Source organism: Oryctolagus cuniculus, chromosome X, assembly GCF_051225735.1.
Source record: "Oryctolagus cuniculus isolate XC-2025 breed Fujian yellow rabbit chromosome X, ASM5122573v1, whole genome shotgun sequence".
Taxonomy (NCBI): Eukaryota; Metazoa; Chordata; class Mammalia; order Lagomorpha; family Leporidae; genus Oryctolagus; species Oryctolagus cuniculus.
Genome location: NC_142888.1, coordinates 97,703,367 through 97,725,840, shown reverse-complemented (window position 1 = coordinate 97,725,840; position 22,474 = coordinate 97,703,367). Strand labels below are relative to the sequence as shown.

General features: G+C 40.6%; 1 protein-coding gene across 5 annotated transcripts; it reads right to left on the bottom strand.

Annotated features, from left to right (window-relative positions):
• Positions 1–744: 744 nt before the first annotated feature.
• Positions 745–22,042, bottom strand: ATP1B4 (ATPase Na+/K+ transporting family member beta 4). Of its 5 annotated transcripts, none has more exons than XM_008273152.5 (8): positions 21,657–22,042; positions 17,568–17,817; positions 13,390–13,518; positions 13,022–13,126; positions 8,499–8,695; positions 7,859–7,915; positions 4,641–4,736; positions 745–3,973 (listed from the first exon to the last, which is right to left on the bottom strand). In XM_008273152.5, exons 1-8 carry the CDS (start codon positions 21,717–21,719, stop codon positions 3,812–3,814), a joined length of 1,059 nt encoding a protein of 352 aa, XP_008271374.1. In that variant the 5' UTR covers positions 21,720–22,042; the 3' UTR covers positions 745–3,811. The 5 variants fall into 5 exon arrangements, with proteins under 5 accessions (XP_008271374.1, XP_002720450.1, XP_008271375.1 ...); XM_002720404.6 differs by having other exon boundaries at positions 17,580–17,817; XM_008273153.5 differs by lacking the exon at positions 7,859–7,915.
• Between the last annotated feature and the right edge of the window lie 432 nt (positions 22,043–22,474).

Sequence of the window (22,474 nt, the reverse complement as noted above, 5' to 3'; positions counted from 1 at the left end):
ACATGCATACACAAATACCCAAATCTCCATCTTCTTCCTGGATAAATACATAGTGTAAATCACACTTCTGTAAGATTTGGTTAAATTATTTTATTCTGTATGAATGTGTAAAAAGGAAGTTATAAAAGAAGGTGACTCTAAAGAAGAACCTAGATAGTTGGAAATGTATTGGGGTCACAGGACCTCCCACCCTCTCCCCACCTCCAGTGAAACAATGTCAGCCTGGTAAGACCTCAGGTCTGAGCAATTCCAAGGAAAGAAGGGACTCCTGCTACAGATTGGCCTCTTGAGTTGAATAAAGGACTGGAAATATTTCCCTTTAATTGCAGTTGCCAATGGAGATTTGGTTTGGGAGACAATCTGTGGTCAGGTGTGCCCTGAAATCACTTAGCCAGGCTTTCATCAGACAATCACAGAGTTACTCTTTGGATTTTGGTTCCATCTTTCCACCTTCTATACAAACAAGTAAAATGAATTATACCAAGACTCAACCTTGATGAGGAAAGGATGGCTACTAAACAAATCATGAAGACTGCAAAAGGGAGAATGCCTAGAAATAAGACATCTTTTAGTTTCCTCTTTCTGTGGCTAAAACTAAAGAGTCAAAAAATGATGTGTGGGAGGTAGAAAAGAAAAAGAGTTTTCAACTAATAGGTTGTCAGTTGTCAAGAATTCCACCCACATGGTTGCCCAAAATTCCCATAGGAAAGTCAGTGATGCAGTCTAGAAAGAGGAAGTCATATATTTCTTATTTATTTCAATTTATTGCTATCAACAACTCCCCAGACAATATAAACAAACATTTTCTATATGAAGACCTCCAGCAAATAGATGGCCAAGAAAAGTTACTTTAGGGTAATTATTTCAGAGGGTTGGAGGGTGAAAAATCATAACCATATTGTATCATTGACAAGATCATGAAGGCATTTGGAAGTAGTATTTCTCATTGACAATCAAGCAAGAACAAGCACATTGCCAAAGATGGTAGACAAATCACATCCTGGTACAGCACAGTATGGAAGACTATTTAAATTAATTGGCTGAAATCTATTGGACAGTCAGAATCTAACATTAATGAATATATTATCATATCCAGTTCTGTATAATAGAGCTATCTTTCAATTTCCTAGCTGACAACCCAAACTGTCTTAGTACTCTTCAATATTTCTTTGAAATTGTGGACATGATGTATTCCCTTGAATTAAAAATACCATATGATAAAAAATTCATAATTTCTTGTCTGTTTGATAGTCAACATATTTAACAGAGTAACATGTATAAAATATAGCACCAGTAGTTGAGTTTCTGTGAAATGTTAACTATTTTAACTCAAATTTGACATATGTTTCAAAATGTTTGGGATATTCTTGATTTTTTAAAAAGAAGGTACTTCCTGGTAAGCAGCAGCTCAGAGTAGAAAGAGCACTGGACCTGGAGTCAGTTGCAATGCAGGTTGTTTTTCTAAATGCTCTCTAATATTCTTTCCAGATCTAATGTTCTATTGTCATTTACTACTGAATCTTGAGAGTTTGATTGAGGGAATTTTTAAAATTTAAATTTTTGTATTGTTTTTCCTTTTTTAAGGTTAATTTCAAAAATTGAATTTGTTAAGGAAATGGCTTGAGAGGGACAATTTCACTATTTTTTTGTATTTTCCACAGATTTCCTGTTGTGTATCATCCATCACATTTTAATAATGGTCAGTACCATTCCTCCCCCACCCCGCCCCCTGGCCTTGCTGGTAGGACTTGGAAGATGTCTAGGGATGAGATCCCAAAGAGCAGTAGCATTCCTTTCTGCCACAAGGCCAAGAAGAAAACACTGCGGTAGGGACTTGATTAATGTAATGTATTTCATAACTGGCAAAGATTTCCAAAAGTAAACAGCTTAGAATTTCTTAAGTGAGTTCACTTAACCAAATGATGCTTTTGTTTTCAGCTTTCCTTCTTCCAACCCTATATGTGTTTACATCACATCACTGGCCAATAGAAATCACAAGCCAAAAGTGTCTAGAATTGATCTCAATATTGTTTTCTCCAAACCAGCTTTCCTCTTGTATTCCCAATCTTGATCAACATCACCACCTCATTGGTTCTAGGTACACTCAAAATCTTGGAGTCATTCTTAACTCTTTATCCCTCATTTCCCACTCCCTAGTCTTGTCCTCTCCAATTCACCCTTCACATTGGGGTTGCCAAAGTGCATTTTTTAAAAATGCAAATGTGATCACAGAGCTTCCCCGATTCAAATCTTTTAATGACTCCTTTTCACCTGCTAGGTTAAAAAAAAAAAAGTCTTCTTTCAGTCCCTGATACTTCTCTAATTCAATATCCTGCCACTCCCTGACATTATTCTGAGCCCTTGGTACTCCAGTTACACAAACTTCTCAGTTACCTAAACACATTGTGATCTTTTCATGATATTATCTTTGTGTGTGAAATTTCCTCTGCAACTTTCTCAGCTTGAGGTAGATGTTTTTCCTCACATTCACACAGGATTTCTCCATACTCATTTACAATACTTGTCACACTATATTGTCATTGCTTGTCCACTTGTTAGTCTTCGCTACCAGACTGCCAATTCCTTGTTTTGGAGAAAGTAAACATTGTAGCAGAGATTCAAGCTCTGGATGCTTCTAGAAGGCATTTAAGCTAGCGTTGGACCCTGAGATGCTATGCTGTTTGTTCATGCTCACTTCCCTTTGTCCCAGCCCTCCCCCTGGTGGAGGTGTTAAGAAGTAGTGTAATGGTCACATGGCCAAAGATCAGACAAAGTGACCTACCTGGCTGATTCACAACTTGGATAAACATCTGCTTCATGTCATTTTTAAGGTAAATGCAAAATTGGCTAATGAGATTTGACTTTAGGGTGACAGGAGCTTTCTGTTTTGCCACATAGTATTTGGCAGATTCTGATTTCAATCCCCAGAGCTGTAGCTAAGGGTTTCAAAGAACATCACACTACTGGGAAACAAATAGCCCTAGAAAAATTAGCGGGTAGAGATCTTCTTATGTTTTCTCTTCTGCCTGAAGCTGAGACAAAACTGTTTGCTGGAATGTTTGCCTTTGGACGATTCTAACATACAGCAAGAAATCAAATACCAATCACATCCATATGCTAAGTGGTCTTCCTAATTGCAGTGGACCCCACCTCCCAAAAAAGTCAGAGATACGACAGTGAAGGCCTTCATATCCATCCCAGAACAATACCCAGTTAACACTGCTTTCTGTCCAGTTGAAGCTGACCTAGTGTTTGAATCAATGATTAGTTGCTTACTGAAAGCAGTCATTTTCTCAATTATCCCTGGATATGGAATATCATAGGTATAATAGTCCTATATGTAGACTATATGGGTTGGTTTGAATGGTGATTTCCAAGGAAGGACCTTGCTGGATAAGTAAGAGTTAGGTCACTAGCCTGGTTAGAAGGAATCCCACATCAAAAACCAATAATAATTAAAAAAAATGATGAACTTATAATTGCTATAGAAATTCTCCTGACCATGGCTTTTGTGAATTTTCTCAAATACTATGTTTACACTACAGTGAGACTTCTAGCAGCAAAAATGGGTTGTACATTGAAGTGGAGGGAAAGGAAATTAATATAATCTATATGTTATCAGAAGAGACTACTTTTAAAAAAATCAAACAACTCCCAGAATATATTTTTGTACACATGTCAAAGGCAAGGAAAGATGATGTGCTATTTTAGATGTCCATCTGGCTGTGTCCTAATTGAAAAAAAAGAATTCAGGTGCTTCCAGGATAACACAAGCAGAAACAGAACTGGCATGAGTAGTCCCCTGAAGTTCTTAGGTTTCTATGTTCAGTGTAAAGATTATCCTACCCACAAAACGATCATTGATGACATCATTTATGATTCCTTTGCCCTTCAGTTGGCACTGCACAGGCACCACCTGGTTCTTCACCACATCTGTAAAGTGCATTGCCACCAAGGGGGAGGTGTAGTTAACCTGTAAGTGGAAGAACAGTGAATTCTAAGTAGGAGGGAGTGGTAGTAGTGAAATGATCAGCTGTAACCTCCACCAAGAGAACTGACTAAATCTCATGATGCCAAGTCACAAATGGCCACAGCAACTGACGTACTCTTCCTGACTTGTGAAAGTGTGGGGAAAATTACAGATTTCTCTCATAAGTCACTGTCAAATGTCTGATCATACTTTGGGGAAAAAATTCTGATTTATTGTGATATGATTTTCTGGCTATCAGTCCATTAATCAAGCCAGAGCCAGTATCTATCAAGTTACTATTCTGGATTGCCCCCAAGGCTTCAAATGAGAGAAACAAGGAAGTGTGATTATATGGGTATGACTGAGCACAGTGGTAGTAACTTGTTTGCTCCTGGCTCTGCCACTAATTAGCTATGTGAGTTTGGTATAGTCACTTCCTCTTTCTGAATCCCAATTTAGCCATCTAAAAATTGAAAGGGTTATATCAGAACATATGAGGTCTGTTCAGATATGGGGAGTCTGTGATGAAAATTGATAGAGAGACCTTTACTATGGCCAGCTATTTGCCCCACCATTACTACCTGCTGCTTCCTAATTCTTAAATCTCAGCCAGCCCTTCTTTGTCTCTAAGATCTTTCGGACAACAAAGACTAAAGAGGATACAGCTTACGTGAGTCAGTTTGCCATAGTAGGGGTAGTAGCGGAGGTCAAAAGAAGCTGACTCTGGGTAGTAATTGATGGATCGGATGTCATTTTCATCACCTCTCTGCAAGAAAAAGCAGATATAGAGCAGGTGCTTGGTCATACAGTGGGTTGGAGTTTGAAATAAAGGAATTTTTTCACCAGGTGATATCACTATATGACCCACAACCAATTGTCCTGAGAAGACCACAAAAGCAGAAAGGGCCAGAGCTCACCCCTGATCGTTCTCCAGTAGAGTATTTCCAGAATGGCTGTGCTTTGGTTTTTCAGTTAAAAAAATACTGAATAGAATCTAGGTTGAGGAGGCCAAAGATTGTCAGTATGACTCTGTGCTGGCTTCTAGGGGGGCTAGACAGAATGGTTCCAAAAGGCTTGCAGTACTTGGCACTGTTCTGGAAAGATGGTCTACACCCCAGACTCTCTTTAATGAATCATGCTGGACCTGATAGCCAGTCTGGGGCTTTGGAGTGAAGCAGGTATAAGTTGAAACATATGTCAGGGGCAGATACTGTGGTATGCTGGTTTAGGATACCTGCATCCCATATCTAAGTCCCTGGTTCAAGTCCCAGTCACCCCATGCTTTCAATCACACTTCCTACTAATGTATCCTGGGAGGGAGTAGGTGATGGCCCAACTACTTGGTTCTTATCACCCATGTCAGAGACCCAGATGGAGTTCCTGGCTCCTGGCTTCAGCCTGGCCCAGCTCTGGCTGTTGTGAGCAAGATCAATTTCTTCCTCTCTCTCTCTCTCTCTCTCATCTTGTTCTTCTATCTCATCTGCATTTCAAATAAACAAATCTTATTTTAAAAAACACATTTCATAAATCCCACTTCATCACTTGCACACTGAAGACTTGGTTCCATTGAAAGTCATATCAGGTACACAGGTTCTGATGCATAGGCACAGCCTACGATTGGTTCACTTAAACTCATGTCTCTGACCACATTCTCTGTATTGCTTAATTACACAGGCATGGTCATGAGATTGAGATCGAGGGACCCAGGTAATGGAAATCATTAAAGTAAACAGGTCTACATTCATCACATCATGTCCATTCTGTCTATGCATTAGGCGTGCCCTAAATACCAGAGGTCTAGGGGCTAATAAGGACAAATACTCAATAGGGTCATGTGATTACTTCTGTCAATGTAATATAATTGTTCTTGGTATAAACTGAGCTCTCCTTAATTTATTGTAGTCATTACTTCATTCTTCTCAATTTCCACGAGAGTGGACTTGACTAATATTGATAATTATATAAAATGCACACAGACTCTTAATATTTCTTTTTTTTAATGACAGTTTTTAGTTAAGTTCAATGTAAACTGAAAAATAAACAGCTTCCATTAGAGAACCACAAGCAGAATTCAATCCAATTAACATGCTAGTTTAAGACTTAATTGGTCTTTATGATTTATTTATTCTTCTAAAAAGCAATGAAATTTATTTTTCATGAACAGCCTGTGAAACCAATTCTACTAGATTTTAGTCACACCTCACATGTGGATTATTTACACATATCCACATACATGTGAACAGAGTGAATGTCCTTCCTACATTGTTCACCTGGCAAATCCTATCTGACCTTTCAAAGTTCACCTTCAGTGTCATCACCTCCCATATGCAGCTGACCTTTCTCTTTTCAATGTCCCATTGTACCTTTCATAGAACCTGTAATACTTGATTTTTCTGATTTCAGAGACATGGTCATATTTAACTTGGCACCAACACCTAGAAAAGCACCTGATATGTGAAAAGTGATCAATAAATGAAAGCTTGCTGAATGTGGGGTATTGGCTCAATAAATGCTGCCTTTTGTTGTTTTCTGATGTGTCCCCATAAAGACTGGAGCTTGGAGCTGTATTTTTTAAAGGGAGCTCTTGGGGCCTTTTCTAAAATTTTATTTATTTATTCTCTTTTTTTTTTAATTTGAAAGGCAGAAAGAGAGAGAGAGATCTTCCATCTACTGATCAAAAGCCCACGAACAGATTGAGCTAGACCAAGCTGAAGTTAGAAGCCCAGAACTCAATCTGAGTCCCCCACATGGGTTGTAGAGACTCAAATTCTGATGCCTCCTCAGGGTGTGCATTAGCAGGAAGCTGAAAGCCAGGATGAGGGTGTACTAAAGTAGTGTGTTGACCACTGCTCCAAACACCCATTCCTGGAAGTATATTTCTAGTGCTAAGAATAGAATTACCTGGTTTCACAAACCTTCAAGGCAGTTATCCAGGCCTGGGGGTGGGGGGGGCAGTTGCTATCATAGAACAAGAGGGAGCTACTGCTGGTTTAAGAAGCAGCGGGTTAAAGCCCTGGCCTGAAGCACTGGCATCCATATGGGCGCTGGTTCTAGTCCCGGCTGCTCCACTTCCGATCCAAATCTCTGCTGTGGCCTGGGAAAGCAATAGAAGATGGCCCAAGTCCTTGGGCCCCCCCGCACCCATGTGGGAGACCCGGAAGAAGCACCTGGCTCCTGGCTTCGGATTGGCACACCTCCGGCTGTTGAGGCCTTCTTGGGGGTGAACCAGCGGATGGAAGACCTCTCTTTGTAACTCTGTCTTTCAAATAAATAAAATAAATATTTTTTTAAAAAAAGAAGCATACCTAAGATAGAGGGCTTTTTCCTACAAAGGAGCTAATTGGTGCAGAAGAGATAAGAGTTAATGGTCTCTCCAAGGACAGTTAATTAGCATATTAATGGATCTCTGTTTATACTTTCCTTGTAGTCATTTGTTATTTCAATACCCAGTGCCACTGGTCATTGCTACAAAATGTTAAATTCAGTTTTAAAATCAGGGACTAATGACTCTAATGAAGGCTATTTGTTTAGTTCAAGGAAACAAGTAATTAGAGCTAAAAGCAAAGGTGTAAACAGAATCCTAATTTATTACTTGGTACATTGTTGTTCCCTGCTGTGGCCCCTAGCTGAGGTTCAGCCTTCAGCTTTTCACAAGTGTAAATCATGATATACACACTTCTCACACACATACATTGCACACACAAACACACCTGGATGGAATGCTTTCTGGAAATAAGAAGGTCTGATGGCACTAAAGGGAGGTGCTGTTACGAAAAAGATTAACCCTTTCCATAATTTTCCATCTGTGTGTGAGTATTTGCAAAGGATTAACTACTCTTTTGCATGAAACAGACACACTAATAAGGCTTATTCAAAAGGGTACTTTACCTGAACTTTGCAGGAAACCTTCACAGGATCCCCAAGCTCAGGACGAAAGCCTACAATCTATCAAAAGAAAATCAGTGCTGTTTTTTAAAACCTAATTGATGGCTTAAAAAAGTGCTTTTCTAAATCCCTTTTGAGTCATATTTCCTCTATTTTGCCCTCTCAGAATATTGCAAGCAGCAGAAAATGCATAGCGTCTTCAGAGCTGTGCCACTTGCTTTACTCCTGGTTGTATTTGTATTCCATACACAGTGGAAACTGAAGCAGGAAAAATCTGAAAATTTAAAGAATTTTCTGACTTCAAAAGGAGTGTGCCTGGTAATGCTCTGTCACAACTAAGGCATGGCATAAAGGAAGAAAAAGGCATTTTTATGCCATAAAACTGTCTCCCACTGCACTTCCCATGTCAATTCCCTCTTCTAAAACAGGTCAGGACCCCATCCTTGACAGCAGCCACTGAGAGCAGGTTTGGGGTTGGGGAGAAGAATAGCAGCAGAAGTGTTCAGGGACTAAAAAGGAATCAACAGTTTGCTTGTATTTATGATGTCAGTAAAAATAGTCAAATTCGTGAATACAGAGTAGCCAAATCTCTTCCTACCCAGCTTCTCCACTTACCACCACCAGATATCAAGGGTTAATTTACCCGGTTCATCTTCAGGAGGATGCAAGGCTGTCCAGTAGAGTATCCAAAAGTTGGGTCCTCCAGACCAGAGCAGTTCTTTAGGAAGGAGCGCTTAAATTGGCAGGCCTTCTTGTCCTCATCCTCATCACCATCTTGGATGAAGTACTGCCCCGGGGGACAATCCACATTCATTTCTTCTTGTAGACTGTCATTATAACCTAAAGCATGGTCATAGCAAATGGTCATGTTAGATAGGTGCTACAGGGGAAGGCCTTATTTCCAGAAGTCCTCTCTCCCTGGTTTCCTCTCTGCAGCTTGCTTGTACTCCTCTGAAAGCCCCTCTGTCTACCCTAAGCCCTGGATCCTGCATCAATGCCTAAGGGCCTTCACTGGCAACATCCCTTTGTCAACTTGCCCACTTGATTGCCTGACCTTTTGTTTTTCATTCTCCTAGAACTTCCAGATATCCATTTTGGGGTCATATGTTGGTCCCTTTGTAACTTTTCTCTATGAGGGATCTTCAAAATGTTTGTGGAAATGTATATTATGAAAAAACACATGGATTTTAATGTGCCAAACTAAACATATTTTTTTTCCAAAGAAACATTTTCTTTAAGGAATACACACTTCATGCATTTCATTAGTACAACTTTAGGAATGTAATGATTTCCTAATGTACCTGCCCTTCCACCCACATTCCCACCCCTCTTCCTCATCCCTCTCCTATTCTCAGTCTTATTTTTTTTTTACTAAGATCTATTTTCAATTAACTTTATATACAGAAGATTAACTCTATACTAAATAAAGAGTTCATCAATTCATATGGAAAAAAATGTTCCTCAACAGTTGAGACAAGGGCTGTTCAAAGTCATTGAATTTTGAAGTTAATTTCACTTTTTTAAAAGAAACTTAACTTTAAAGAAGCACCCAAGAATGGTACATCTTTCGTGAGCACTTAGACATAACTATAACTTATAAGACAAAAGAATGTCCTCCACTTAATACATTAAAAGAAAGTAAGTCTTTGAGAACAAGTTTTATCATTAATTAAAGAAGCACCTAAGAAAACAAGCAATGGAGTTGGACACTTAGGCATAACTAAAGCTTATGAGACATAAGAATATCCTCCACTTAATACACTAAAATGAAATAAATCTGAGAACAAGTTTTACTGTTAACTCTCATAATACAACTCTTTGAGGACAGAGGTCCTGCATGGGAAGTTAGTGCACAGTGACTCCTGTTGTTAATTTAACAATTAACACTCTTTTGTATGATATCAATGATCACCCAAGGCTCTTGACATGAGTTGCCTAGGCTTTGGAAGCCTGAGTCCACAAACTTCATCAGTATTTAGACAAGGCCATAAGCAAAGTAGAAGTTCTCTCCTCTCTTCAGAGAAAAGTACATCTTTCTTTGATGACCACTTTTTTCCATTGGGGTGTCACCCACAGAGGTCCTTCATGTAAGACATTTTTTTTTGCCACAGTTTCTTGGCTTTCCATGCCTGAAATGCTCTCGTGAGCTTTGTAAACATATCTTTTAATTCTATTTTTCCCAAACCTTTTGATGTACCCTTGTGTTTTCTACCATTTCTTTCCTTACATTTCTGGGAGATGAATAGGAATTCCTAGGTTAAATCTCCTTAAGTTCAGCTTAGGAGACATTTTCCTTGAGGTTAATAAGAGATACCTGTTGTAAGAAAATGAAGAGTGTGTGTTGTGGGACAGAAGGAAAGTGAAAGGGGGCAGGAATAAACCAGCTCCTCATACTTTACAGAGAGAAGCTAGCACAGCAAAACAGGATCTTAAGTTGAAAGAAAAATCAGTGACAACTACAGGGTCTCCACTGAGAGGGTGAGGGAGTGAGATGTTATCTAATGAGACCTAAGGGACTCAAGGTTAGTATCCTTTTATATAGAATGAAATGTAACATATACCCAAGATATGCATTTTAGGGAAAGAGTGAAAGGGTTGTGTGATGACTCTTTGGGTTACCAGATGCCATAAAACTGGGCTTTGGAAATGACTGCATTATTTCCAGTTTGGTTCTGAATGATGGATCCCAGTCCCATTAGACTTAGCTCTTAGTTCCAAGTAGCTCAGATTTTCAGAGGAGACTGTGAACCTATAATCCATCAGAAGAAAATTCAAATGCACTGCTGGATCCTCATCTAAAAAGTCTGTGACATGGGTTTCATATTATTGTCAACTGGGAATTTCAAATCTACTCCAATAACGGCTATGTGTTTATTTTCTTTTGATAAAGGCTACATTCAATTCAAGGCTTTGTTTTTCTTTTTTTTATTTTTAGAACAAGAACTATGTTCAAATAATATCTTTGTAAATAGAAGGTACAATCACGTGCTCATTGTTTCTCTTGAGGTAGTTCCATAAAAATAATATGACATGGGCATGACCCTTATTGCAAAATCCCAGTCCTCATGAGAATGAAACTGATACTCTGCGATGTCTATTTCAGAGATGTGTTCCTTTTTAGCAGGGTATATTATCTACTCTTAGGAGCTAAAAGTCCTATGCTTTCCCTAATGTCCCCTGCCTCTACCATCAGGTCAGAATTGCCATTTCTCCACCTACTAGCCTGAAGGGATTGCCTCAGCAAAGATACACATTTGCAATAGCTTATCAGCATTTCAAAACAAAAGGAGATATTGCACTATGACATCCAAAACATTTTTGTACCCCAAAATTGGTACAAATTGGAACTTCATGGACTCAGAAAGAACTCCAGTCTCCTTTGTTTCATAGGTAAGGAATTGGAATTGTCACCCAAAATGACACTGAGCATTACTTATATAAAGCTGAGTTTCTAACTCCTGTTCATATAGCAACAGCATAGAGTTATGGAAAAACAGCACTTCTCAAAGTTTCAAGTTCATACAGATCACTTGTGGATTTTGTTAAAATGCAAATTCTGATTCTGCAGGTCTGGAGTGGGGCTTAAGATTCTGCTTTTCAAGCAAACTCCCAAATGATGCCCATGCTTCTGGTCCCTGGATGACACTTTGCATAGCAAGGGTGTCAAGAGCATGGAAGTCAGTTCAAACTCTAATTCTGCTGCTGGGAGATTTTTCCCAAGCACCCTTTCTGGGTCTCAACTTCCCTATTTTTAAAATGTGGATGATTGACTCTACTATGCAGTGTTACAGTTGAATTATAACATTTATGCATTTAAATTATACTTCCAGACACATGAGTAGAGATTGATCTCCTAATCTAATGCACATTCTACCAGCTACTCCCACCACAACTCCAACTTGAGCTATGTCAGGGCAACCAAACCAGTCTGACTGGCTTTCTTCCTCTCCCTGCCCCCACAAAGATTAGATGTATCAAAGCAAATCCTACAGGGGCTATTCTTTGAAAGTTAGATAAATATAAAACCTGTGTGCACCTTGTTTAACCACAGCTTTCACTGTGTGAAAGAGCTTCCCACAAAGCCATTCATTTGTGACAGAAAATTTGATAATGTTATAGAGATAGGAATCTTTCAAATATTTAGAATGAAGATGTTGGAGTGAGTGATTGCCACCCAGAGATTCTTCAAACTCCTTTCTACATTGCTGCCAAATGCACTTGCTGTCTCCATTCAGCATAGCCCTTCTCCAAGAAATGAATTCTCTTACCTTGAAAAAGTATAGGAGGTAGGAATCTTCCAGCTCTGGAGATCATTCTCCTTTTTTCATCACTCTCTCCCCCCAGCATTATCTTTTATAAAGATCATTATTGAGTCACCTGGATGTACTCAGGATGTAACTAGGTGCTGTATGGTATTCAAGAAGAGAATACAAGTTCTCTGCCTCAAGGAGCTTATTTTATTGCTGGAGATTGGCTTGTATGCTTTCAAGGCAACATACAATTACACACTAGCATTTTTGATTGTAGCCACAAATGCTGAGGGGGATGGAAAATAAGTAAGATCATAATGGGTTGGGGTTACTTAAGACTGCGATTTCTGGGCCTGGTGCTGTGGCGTAGCAGGTGAAGCCGCCGCCTGCAATGCTGGCATCCCATATGGGTGCTGGTTCGAGTCCCTGCCGCTCCACTTCCAATCCAGCTCTCTGCTATGGCCTGGGAAAGCAGTAGAAGATGGCCCAAGTCCTTAGGCCCCTGCACCCGTATGGGAGACCTGGAAGAAGCTCCTGGCTCCTGGCTCCTGGCTCCTGGCTTCGGATCAGCACAGCTCCGGCCGTTGCAGCCAATTGGAGAGTGAACCAGTGGATGGAAGACCTCTCACTCTCTCTCTCCCTCTCCTTCTCTCTCTGTGTAATTCTTTCAATAAATATCAATAATCAATAAATATCAATCAATAAATAAATAAATCTTAAAAAAAAGACTCGGATTTCTGAGCCAGGTGAATTTTGAATTCCCACCCATCACCTTTCTTTCTTTCTTTCTTTCTTTCTTTTTACAATGGTTTTCTTTTTTTTTATATTTATATTTTATTTTATTTAATGAACATAAATTTCCACCCACCCATCACCTTTCAAAAGAGCTCTCTACTATTCCAAGAAACTTACTTACCCTGGAGAAAGCCATTTAGGCTAATCACATAATGCTGCCAAGTGTCAGGTTCAGAAACGTTGAAGTTGAAGTTAAGGCTATGGGCGAAGGGTCTGATCATAACTCCTGGCAACAAAAACAGGTCTTGGATATATTAACCCATTCTTGGGATAATTTTTTTGTATTGATTTCCTATGAAACCATTTCCCCCCAGGCAATCAAAATGAAAAGGACCATAATTTGCCAAGTACCATTTTATTTATACTCTTAATAATTGAATCTCTAAGTCATTATCAGGAAGAGCCAAAGTTAATTGAGGTTGAACATGCTGTGCAAGCAGATTACTGTCCAACAAGTTATGACAACACAGGGCATTTGAGTATACTCACCAGGAGGCTTCACCCGCTCAGTGAAGGTTGGCATGTATGGACTGATGGCCAGAAATAGTGAGTACATGAAGAGGGTGATCACAGCAGCCAGGGAGGCATAGAAGAAGAAGTAAATGACCAAGATCAGGCCTGCAGATCAATCAAAGGTGACAGCCGTCAGTGCTTGCCAAAAAGCCCTGCCTCCCGCTTGAACTCATGAACCGGAATAAAGCCAAACACAAAATGGCTTTTAAAAAATTCCCCAGATTCAGTATGTCCTTGCTTATTCAAATTTCACCAACCGGATTTCACCAATTTGGAATCCATGTGGATTGTCAGGGGTCTGATTGCAGTTTACCTTTACAGCATCTCCAGTGGAAGGGCTTGCTGTGCAAATGATGACCATGAACAAGATTGTAGGGGAGTGGAGTTTAAAGTCCTGCAGAAGGCAAATTGCTTGACAGTCCTCTGGGCAACGGTTGATATCCTAAGTACAAATCATTCTTCACTGTTCATTAAAGCAGGTGCCCTGAAGAGTCCTAGCAGCTTGGTTCCAGTGATTATATGTATTTGCAAGGGAAGAAAATAGCATTTCTTTTCACATAGTCTATAATTCAAACTTTTGATTAATTTCCATTGGACTTGCCTCTAATCAAGGCAAAGTGAGGTTTTACCCTATTTATTTCAAATCTTATTCATGTTTTGGAAAGTTTAAGTGGCTCTGCTTTTCAAAAAGAACACTAATGCAGAATGGGGAAGGGAGAAGGAAGAAATGGTACTTAATCGCTGACAATTTGTGCTGACTATGAATTTGAGCAAGTTATAGACCCTCTCTGCACCACTAATTCTTCACAGGCAAAATGGGGATAAGTTTAGCACTGCCTCAGATCCTTATCTATATCCCTAACAACATCTGAAATGCAACCTTTCCTTAAACCCTACTCTCACTATCTCACTTTCTAGCTGTTTAATCTTGGACATGCTGTATCAATTTCCTCATCTGTAAAATAAGAACAACAATAGTACTTACTTCTTGGCATTGAACAATTCATATAAACAGCATAGCACAAAGGTGACAGATACAAGTGCTCTCTGTAAGTGGCAGTCATTCTCATCACTGCTATTGTTATTATTACTACAATAATAATAGCATAGTTACATGAATTCCCCCAGTGCGAGCTGTATTAGGACTAAGTTTGCTCCAGGATTAGGCAGCACCAAGTAAGGTGAATGAATGTTACTGCTGCTAAGCAGCCATTTTCAAGGCCTCCTTGGGGCTCCCTCAAGCAGTAATGTTTAGCCATGCTCATAGCAGTGCCTTGATGTCAGAATGACAGATTTGAACCAAATCATGAACCAGAAACTGGAGCAAACTAGATAATTTTGCTATACCCCAAACTGAATCTAAATATTAATTTTTAAGTTAAACCATGAACCAAAAAAAAAAATACCAAAGAAAAAGAGTGGGAGTGGGTAAAAACCATAATCCAAGAAATGGCACTGACCCCTTAGGTTTTATAAAAGAAATTAAAGCAGAACTGGACCATGAACACATTTACTAAGTTGGAGTCCCTGGAGAAGAAACAACAGTGCTCATATGCCTGTGTTACTTGCCTATTGCCTGCTGGCTGTCCCAATGGAATGTGTCCTGTGTTTCCTCCTCCATTCCTGCATTCGCATTCCCATTCTGGGAATGGATCAACAGCTAGGGCTGTCCTGGAGGAATAAATGACTCAGTTTCATGGATGAAGGGAAAGCGATGGAACACAGGTACATTCCCTTGAAGGTATCTTCCTTCTATCCCAGCACATGTGGCAAGAGAGCTATAGATGAGAGAATGCACTAGCAAAGTCCCCTCAGCCTTGCTCGGGGGTGGGGTGGAGTACCCTGGAGTCTATGATAGACTATCTCAGCCACCCCCAAGGCAAAACCAAGCGCAGTCCCCATATGAGCCAACTGAGCTCTCCAACCCTTTCTGATCTGGATGTCCAAGTTTTACTTGGACTACTTTTCTAGATAATCTAGGGTTCTCTCCTAAATGCTCCACCCAGGCTTAGATAGACCACGAACTACTAATGCTCCCAAGTCTTCAGTCCTTCCTCCAAACACACCACTGGGTCTTGAATCCCTACCCATCAATGTCTTGTTCATTGTTTGAGTTCATGAAGATGGTGCAGAGTTCTGGCAAGATTATGGACTCTGGTGTTCATCTAACCTGGGTTTGAATCCCAACACTGCCACCAAGTAACTATGTGACTTTAGAAAAGTTACCTTCTCTAAGCTGAATCTAAAACTGCATCAGTTTCTGAATCTATAAAATAGAGATAATAATATTACTACCTTATATGGTTCTTGAAAATATCCAATAAAATAATATATAGTTCCTAATGATAGGGGTTGTCCAGCTACCAAAGAAAAAGCCCAGAGTGTATTAATAGTCTGGGTGAATATATCGAGGATGTCAATGTGCAGACTGAGACAGAATTAGGAAATGCTCAAATGGGCATCTTTCTTTCAGCAAAGAGGACAGCAAAGCATGTGCTTTATGACCTAGGCATTAACATTGCAATCTTTCCTTTGCCCAGTGGTATCCAAAAAGAAGAGGCCTGAATTTCTAGGGTCTCCTTAGACCTATAATCCAGAGGTCTGCCTATGGCCTATTGTGAAATGTCCCAACTGCCACATTTTCTGTGGGCACTTCACCCTTCCTCCCTCATCCCTACTCATAGGCCTATGGATTACCCTCTACAGGAGCAAATTGGATCAGCTCATCTGTTGAATTTCCTCAGATTGGCAGTTTAAGAGTTAATGTATAGCTCCTCCTCTTGTGATCACACTTTGCATTTCACAAGCTTATTTTTCTGGTCCTCTTAGGCAAGGGAGGAACAGCTGCACCCCTTTGGGGCCCCAATGAGTGTCCAGCATTTGTCTGCAGCTTCCAGCATGTTGGAATGTCCCACAAATGGTCCATTTGTTCCAGTTGAAAGTTCGAGGGATGGGCATGGGTGGGGCTGGGAAGTGAGGAGGGTGATGGGAGATGGGTGTTGTTCAGAGGCCCACACCTGCTATTCCTAATTCTAGGAAGCAGGGCTGGCTGTTTCACCCTGACTGAGCTGAATTAGCAACAGTAACTATGAAGGAGAGAATTCTCAGCCAAAGGGTGCTTTGGAAGGCATGTCCACCAGTTTTGGCAAACTAGACACCTGGCACTAGAGGATTCTTATTTCATCCATGGTGCTTTCTCCCTCTCTCTCTCTCTCTCTCTCTCCCTCTTTCCCTCCCTCCCTCCCTCTCTCTCTCTTTCTCTATGCTGAGAATCAATTGAGTTCCAATCCAGCAGCTGCTCTTTGGGCTGTGCAGAGTGTGGTAAGTGTAAATTTTACCACAGGAGAAATCTTCTGAGGAGAAGGCCTAGCAGCAACAGTTTTGAGGTGTGTAGGGAGTGCTAGGGGGAGTTGTCAAGCACAACTTGTGGCAGTATGTAGTACCAAAAGGAAATGCTAAGGCATATAATTCTGCCATTGAACAAGCAACATGGAGGCTTGGTTACTAGTTAATCTCTAGTAACAATTCACTTAAACCCAGTTCTACCATAGGAGACTAAAGCACCCACAAGCTGAGGCCAAGGGAAGACTTTCTGGCTGTCCTTATTTGACATTATTAGGTGAAGTTAAGAAGCTTTATAAACTCTTAGTCAAGTTATTAGTAACTTTGGTATCATATATCAGAAAAGGTCTTCTGCATAATTTCAACTTCATAGTTTTAACATCTTTTGGGGCATCATGTTGATCATATCAGAGAGGCAAAGCAGTGATCCAATCCTCTCATTCATTTACTGGGTGAGGAAACAGGCTCTAGGAGGGTAAATGACAAGCCCAAGGTCACATGGATAGAAAATGACAGGCCTGGGACTTAAGAAAAAACATGTACTTTTCCAACACATTCTTGTTATCTTCGCATTGCAACTGATATCAAGCCCAGTGGATTTTCATTACACAATCAAGTTTATTCATCAATTTAGAGTTTGTTTTGACTGGATCTGTCCACAGTCTAGGCATTTTCCTAGGCATCAGTGTCTTTACATGAAATGCTAAGAAGTGTTTGCTGACGAGCCCATCCAGCGTATGGTAAAGGATCCCTGGATACCACAGCAAAAGCAAAGGACACCAGACTGGGGCATTGGGACGATCGGGACTTACTCCAACTCTGACCTGTTCGGGCCAGAGACATCCTTCTCTCTGGATCCCACAGGTATTCGTTTATGACCTGCAACTTGTGCCACCAGGCATTGCCTGTTGGCTGACCCTGACCCTCTTCCTCCTCCTTTTCCTCCTCTTCTTCCTCTTCTTTCTCCTCCTCCGAATTGGATGCCATCATCATTTGAGCCTCTTCTTCTGCCTCTTCCTCTTCATCTGCTAAATAATTCTGGTTCACTTCATCCTGATCATCCTGAAACAGTGACAAAACATAACCCCTCTTTTTGAAAAAAATCCAATGGCATATCCCACCAGCCAAAAATAGATGGAAACAACTCAAAATTTGGAGATACTTCAAAATTTCACTTCCCCATAAACATGTCTGTTGTTGTAAAAGGCAGATTTTTGTTCTGTCTGTTTTTTGGAGGAAATAACCTTTCTGTGACCAATTTTGGCTTAATATTATTTCCATGAAAGTGCAAGTTTTTCTCTCAACTTTAGGCATTTAGATTCTTCCGCTGAGACCACTCATGCTAGTAGTCCTGCTTAACTTTCAATTGGCAATAATTGTGCCTTAGATAAACCTCACTGGCTATGATACTGCCACTGCGCTGTCAGGGCAAAGCTGAGTTTACATTGGAGGATGGAGTAGTCTTAGACATTTGTGTCCATGATGACAAATTCCCAGTCCAAGCCAGCTTCATTCTAACACTCTGCACACTTTCAGCTGCTTAACCTTACCATCCCAAATTGTGTCTAAAAATAGTCTGGTAAAGCCTTCAAGAGGAGAGGGCAACTGCTGCACCCCTCCTCAAAACTTAGACTGCCTTTGCAAAAGAAACAAGAAATGGGGAGCTGTTTGCTACTTTTCTGTTGCCCTAGCTAGAATCTCTTCCTATTTTAAGCTGTGATTAGCCTAACTAAGGAGCTGGGACTCTAGCTCCTCTTGTACCCTAGGCAAAAGGCTTTACCTATAGTAAGTGCACAGCACATATTTGTTTATTGACTGATTGCAATCATTACTTGAAATTTGAAATTATAATATCCTATGAGTGGTTCTAAGAAAATTAACCACTACCAGTACTGCCACCCTCTAAAGGGAAAAACACAGACTTTACTAAATGGCATTTCAAATGCCTCCCAGCCATAGGCTGAGGAGTTGTATCTTTGCTCTTTGGGGGTTTGCTAAGGCTTACTGCAGCAGGAGAAAAAGAGGCCACTCTCCTTTCTCTTTGCTGTCCAAGTCTGAAGAGTGGCAGGGCCTATGCACCTGTTGGGGTCAGATGCATCAAATACTAGAGGCCAGGGGCTCCATGTACTCCTCCCTGCCTGATTCCTCAAAGGCCACTTAGAGGGCACTCAGCTAAACATTCTGCCCTTGGGGTGGTGAGATTCAGCAAGTTGAATTGTTCAGTATCAGTAAAAGTGAAACAGAATGACAAGGCTCCACTCCCACCCAACACTATCTAGCTCTTGGACATAAGCACTCTTGAATTGCTCTACAATGTGTTCAGATTTACATCTCTATATCACACCATAACAAAACTAACAGGGACTGTCAAAATTTTCATGTTAATCTGAGGCCTAGAGAGGTGACAGGATTTAGTCAGAGCTGTGAAGCAAGTTTGTGACAAAATTGACAATCTCAGAACCTATGTTTCTTGATACTCTGTATAATGGTGTTTCTCTTACATTACACTGAGTGAAGGTGCCTAGAGGTTGCACTATTTATGAAGCAGAACAATGTGTTGGGTTCTGTGTTCCCAAGAGATGTGGGTGTCTATAATGAAGGATTTCTGACTTTGACATGAACCCCCCAGTGTAAGGCTTAGGAAAATAAAATGTGTCTGTCACTCAATGTCGAATACATTAATACATGTTCTTAAATCTCTTTCACTTATGTGTGAACCTGTGTATACACTGGACCTCTCAAACTACATTTTGAACACCCAGGCAAGGGTCCATATTTTCTAACCCCTTACTAGCCAATTGGAAATTTCAGAGAATTTTAAGTGTAACATTTCATTGTGGGGGAATTTATATTTCCTTTATATTTTCTGAACAACTTCATTTTCTCTCATTACCTATATCTGCCTTCCACCTCTCCTCTGTGGAGGAGGCAGTTGGCCTTTGCCTTGGCCTGATTTTATTTGTAGATATGAGCTCTCTTGACAATCCCATTAAAATTTGCTTGTCATTTAAGCCTTATCTTCCTGGGAAGAATTAATCTCAGAATTAATTCCATCCAAAGCCCCCCTCTCAACACACACACACATACACACACACACATGCATGCATTCACACACACATTTCACACTGAGTCTTATTTCAGAAACATTAAATATCTTTTTTTGTTCTCCCTTGCTTTCAGGTATAGTGGAACATTACTTTATGTAAGAGAGGCTTTCCCAAAAAATTTCTCATTAATTAAGTCCCGTGTAAAATACACTTTCATGCAACTACTTAGCAAAATTCAGCAGGGGATCCTTTGGTTATGAGAATGCTTATCCTTAAGGGTCTGTTTTTACATTCCTTATGTGGCACTATCCTCATGTGATAGTGTGCTTGAGGGTGCAGAGACATGGTAGTGTGTGTGTTCTTGGGCCATCATGTTTCCCTAAAAGGGAAGAGTCTGGAGGACAGAGGGTGGCTCCATTTTGAGCAGTCTAAATATATAAACAAATATATAAACAAACAGCATGACCCAAAGGATAAATTTGTGCCGTACATTGAATAACATTCTATAAATATAGGAATGATTGGTTAATTTTAAGAGAAATTAGCACACAATCACATCAAATAATTTCTTTTTTAATTTGATGAAATATAAAGGAAAAGATCCCTTAATACAATCAAAGTTCAAATCATTTGACAAATAATTGAAATAACACACAACACTTTAGCAACATTACATAGAAAAGAAGCCAAGTAAGGAATAGTTACATATGTCCCACAGATTGTGACTTCTCTGAGAGCTGGAAGGGACTTTAGCAACATGAAAAGAAAGATTCTACAAACTGCGGCTAGAAAGCTAAGGATAAACCTCTGTAGGTTGATAAGGGGTTAGATGAATTCCTGTTTTCTATTGCTAGCTGTTGACATTCTTTGCTCTCTGGTTAGTGGCTATACCCAAGACAAACGGATTAGGTTTTGTTTCCTCCTAGGGCTCAGATTAAATTCTCTATGGGGAAGATTTCAAAGAACCCCCTGCCCAAAGTACAATGTGTGACATATTTTAATGATTTATAACAAAGTAAGTAAATGCAAAGAAACTTTCGGATCAAATAAATTTCTAATGTACCCTAGAGATAACACATGAAACCAAAGGGATGTGTGTGTGTATGTATGTGTGTGTGTGTGTGTGTGTGTGTGTGTTAGGTGAGAGTGGGATGGCAGGCAAAGTGGCAATGAGTGGTGACAGATCAGGAACATAGTGAGTCACATACAGCAAATACAATGGAAAGAGCCTAAGACTGGAATTGAGGAGACTTGCATTTTCACTTTGGCTCCTCCAGTGACTTGCAAGTCATTCTGGCGCTCTGAGCCTCCTTTACATAATGAAGGATTCTGGAGAGAGAATGCCTAGGATTCCTCCCCATTTTGGATTCTATGACTTTAGCTATAGGTTGAAATTTCTGCTTTAGAAAAAGAGCAGCTGGTTTCTAAGAAGCTACCACCCAAAGCGACTGATACAGCTGGGTAGGCAGTACCTTTCATTTCCACCTCCCCTTCCCTTTTCCTTGGCTGAATCTTTTGTTATCAGAATGAAACTTCTATTCCCAGAATCCAAAATATCTGTTCAAATTAGAGATTCCCAAGAAGAAATTTTAAAGCCCTTTATTCTCTGGTGTCTTCCCCTTCCCATATCTTTGTTCCACAGGAAGAGGGGCTCCCTCCTTCCATCCAGCAGTTTAGGGTGTTCTGTGGTGCTGGGAATCACTGCTCCTTCTTGAAATGCTGAATTTCCCTAAACTTCACTGTTTCTGCCCATCCCAGAGAGAGAGACAGCCATAAGCCAAGATCTATGCAGCCCCCAACCCGCCCCGTTAGAAAAAGGAGGGGGCAGCAAATAGTCTGCTCCCTGAGACTCACAAGTCTGTAGCGTGAACCATAGGGAAAGGCTGGAGCCCTTCTGGATCGGAGTTGCCTTCTCATGGCTACTCAGTGGGCGAAGACGCAGCAGAGGCAAGCAAACGGGTGGGAGTTCTGGAGCTTCTGTTAGTACAGGAGATACTGGTTGCTGGGGACACTTGGCGCCTGGTAAAAGTGAACCCTCCTGGCATAAGCCCTTCCCCAAAATAATCTAACATGCCCCTTTCTCATTGGTTGGCCCCTTCCCTGAAACAAGGGAAAGCCCTTATGGAAAAGCAAGCTCATCATTACAGGGAGGGGGAGATATTCTGGGTCACGAGGATGAGCAACTCACCCCCCCACCATGTGTCTTTCCACCCCTTGCCCTTCTCCAGAGCCTGAGATATGATGGACCCAATGGAAATCTTAAGTCATGTTCTTCTCAATTGAGAGTTGGATATCAGTGTGTACAGGGGGTGGGGCGTGGGTGGGAGTTGGGGGTGAGGGGAGGTGGCCAAGAATAACTTGCTTTTTTCATAAGGCTGATCTCATGCATAAGGATCTAGGGTGTCAGGAAAATTCCCGCTGCTCTCCCCCACCCCCACACAAACACTCTAAGCCACCTACAATATTCCTTATTTGTGTCAATCCATGAGCTCCTTAAAGTGAGTTGAGGGGCCAGGCTCCTGCTTTACCACTCCCTGTCCCAAAGAGGATCTTGGACATAAAGAAGCCTTTTTCTAGCCCACATGTCAGAGTAGCCTCATCAGTCACTGCCCCTCATACACACACCCCTTGGAATCCTGGCCAAATTTCTGTAGTGGTTGGGATCTATATTT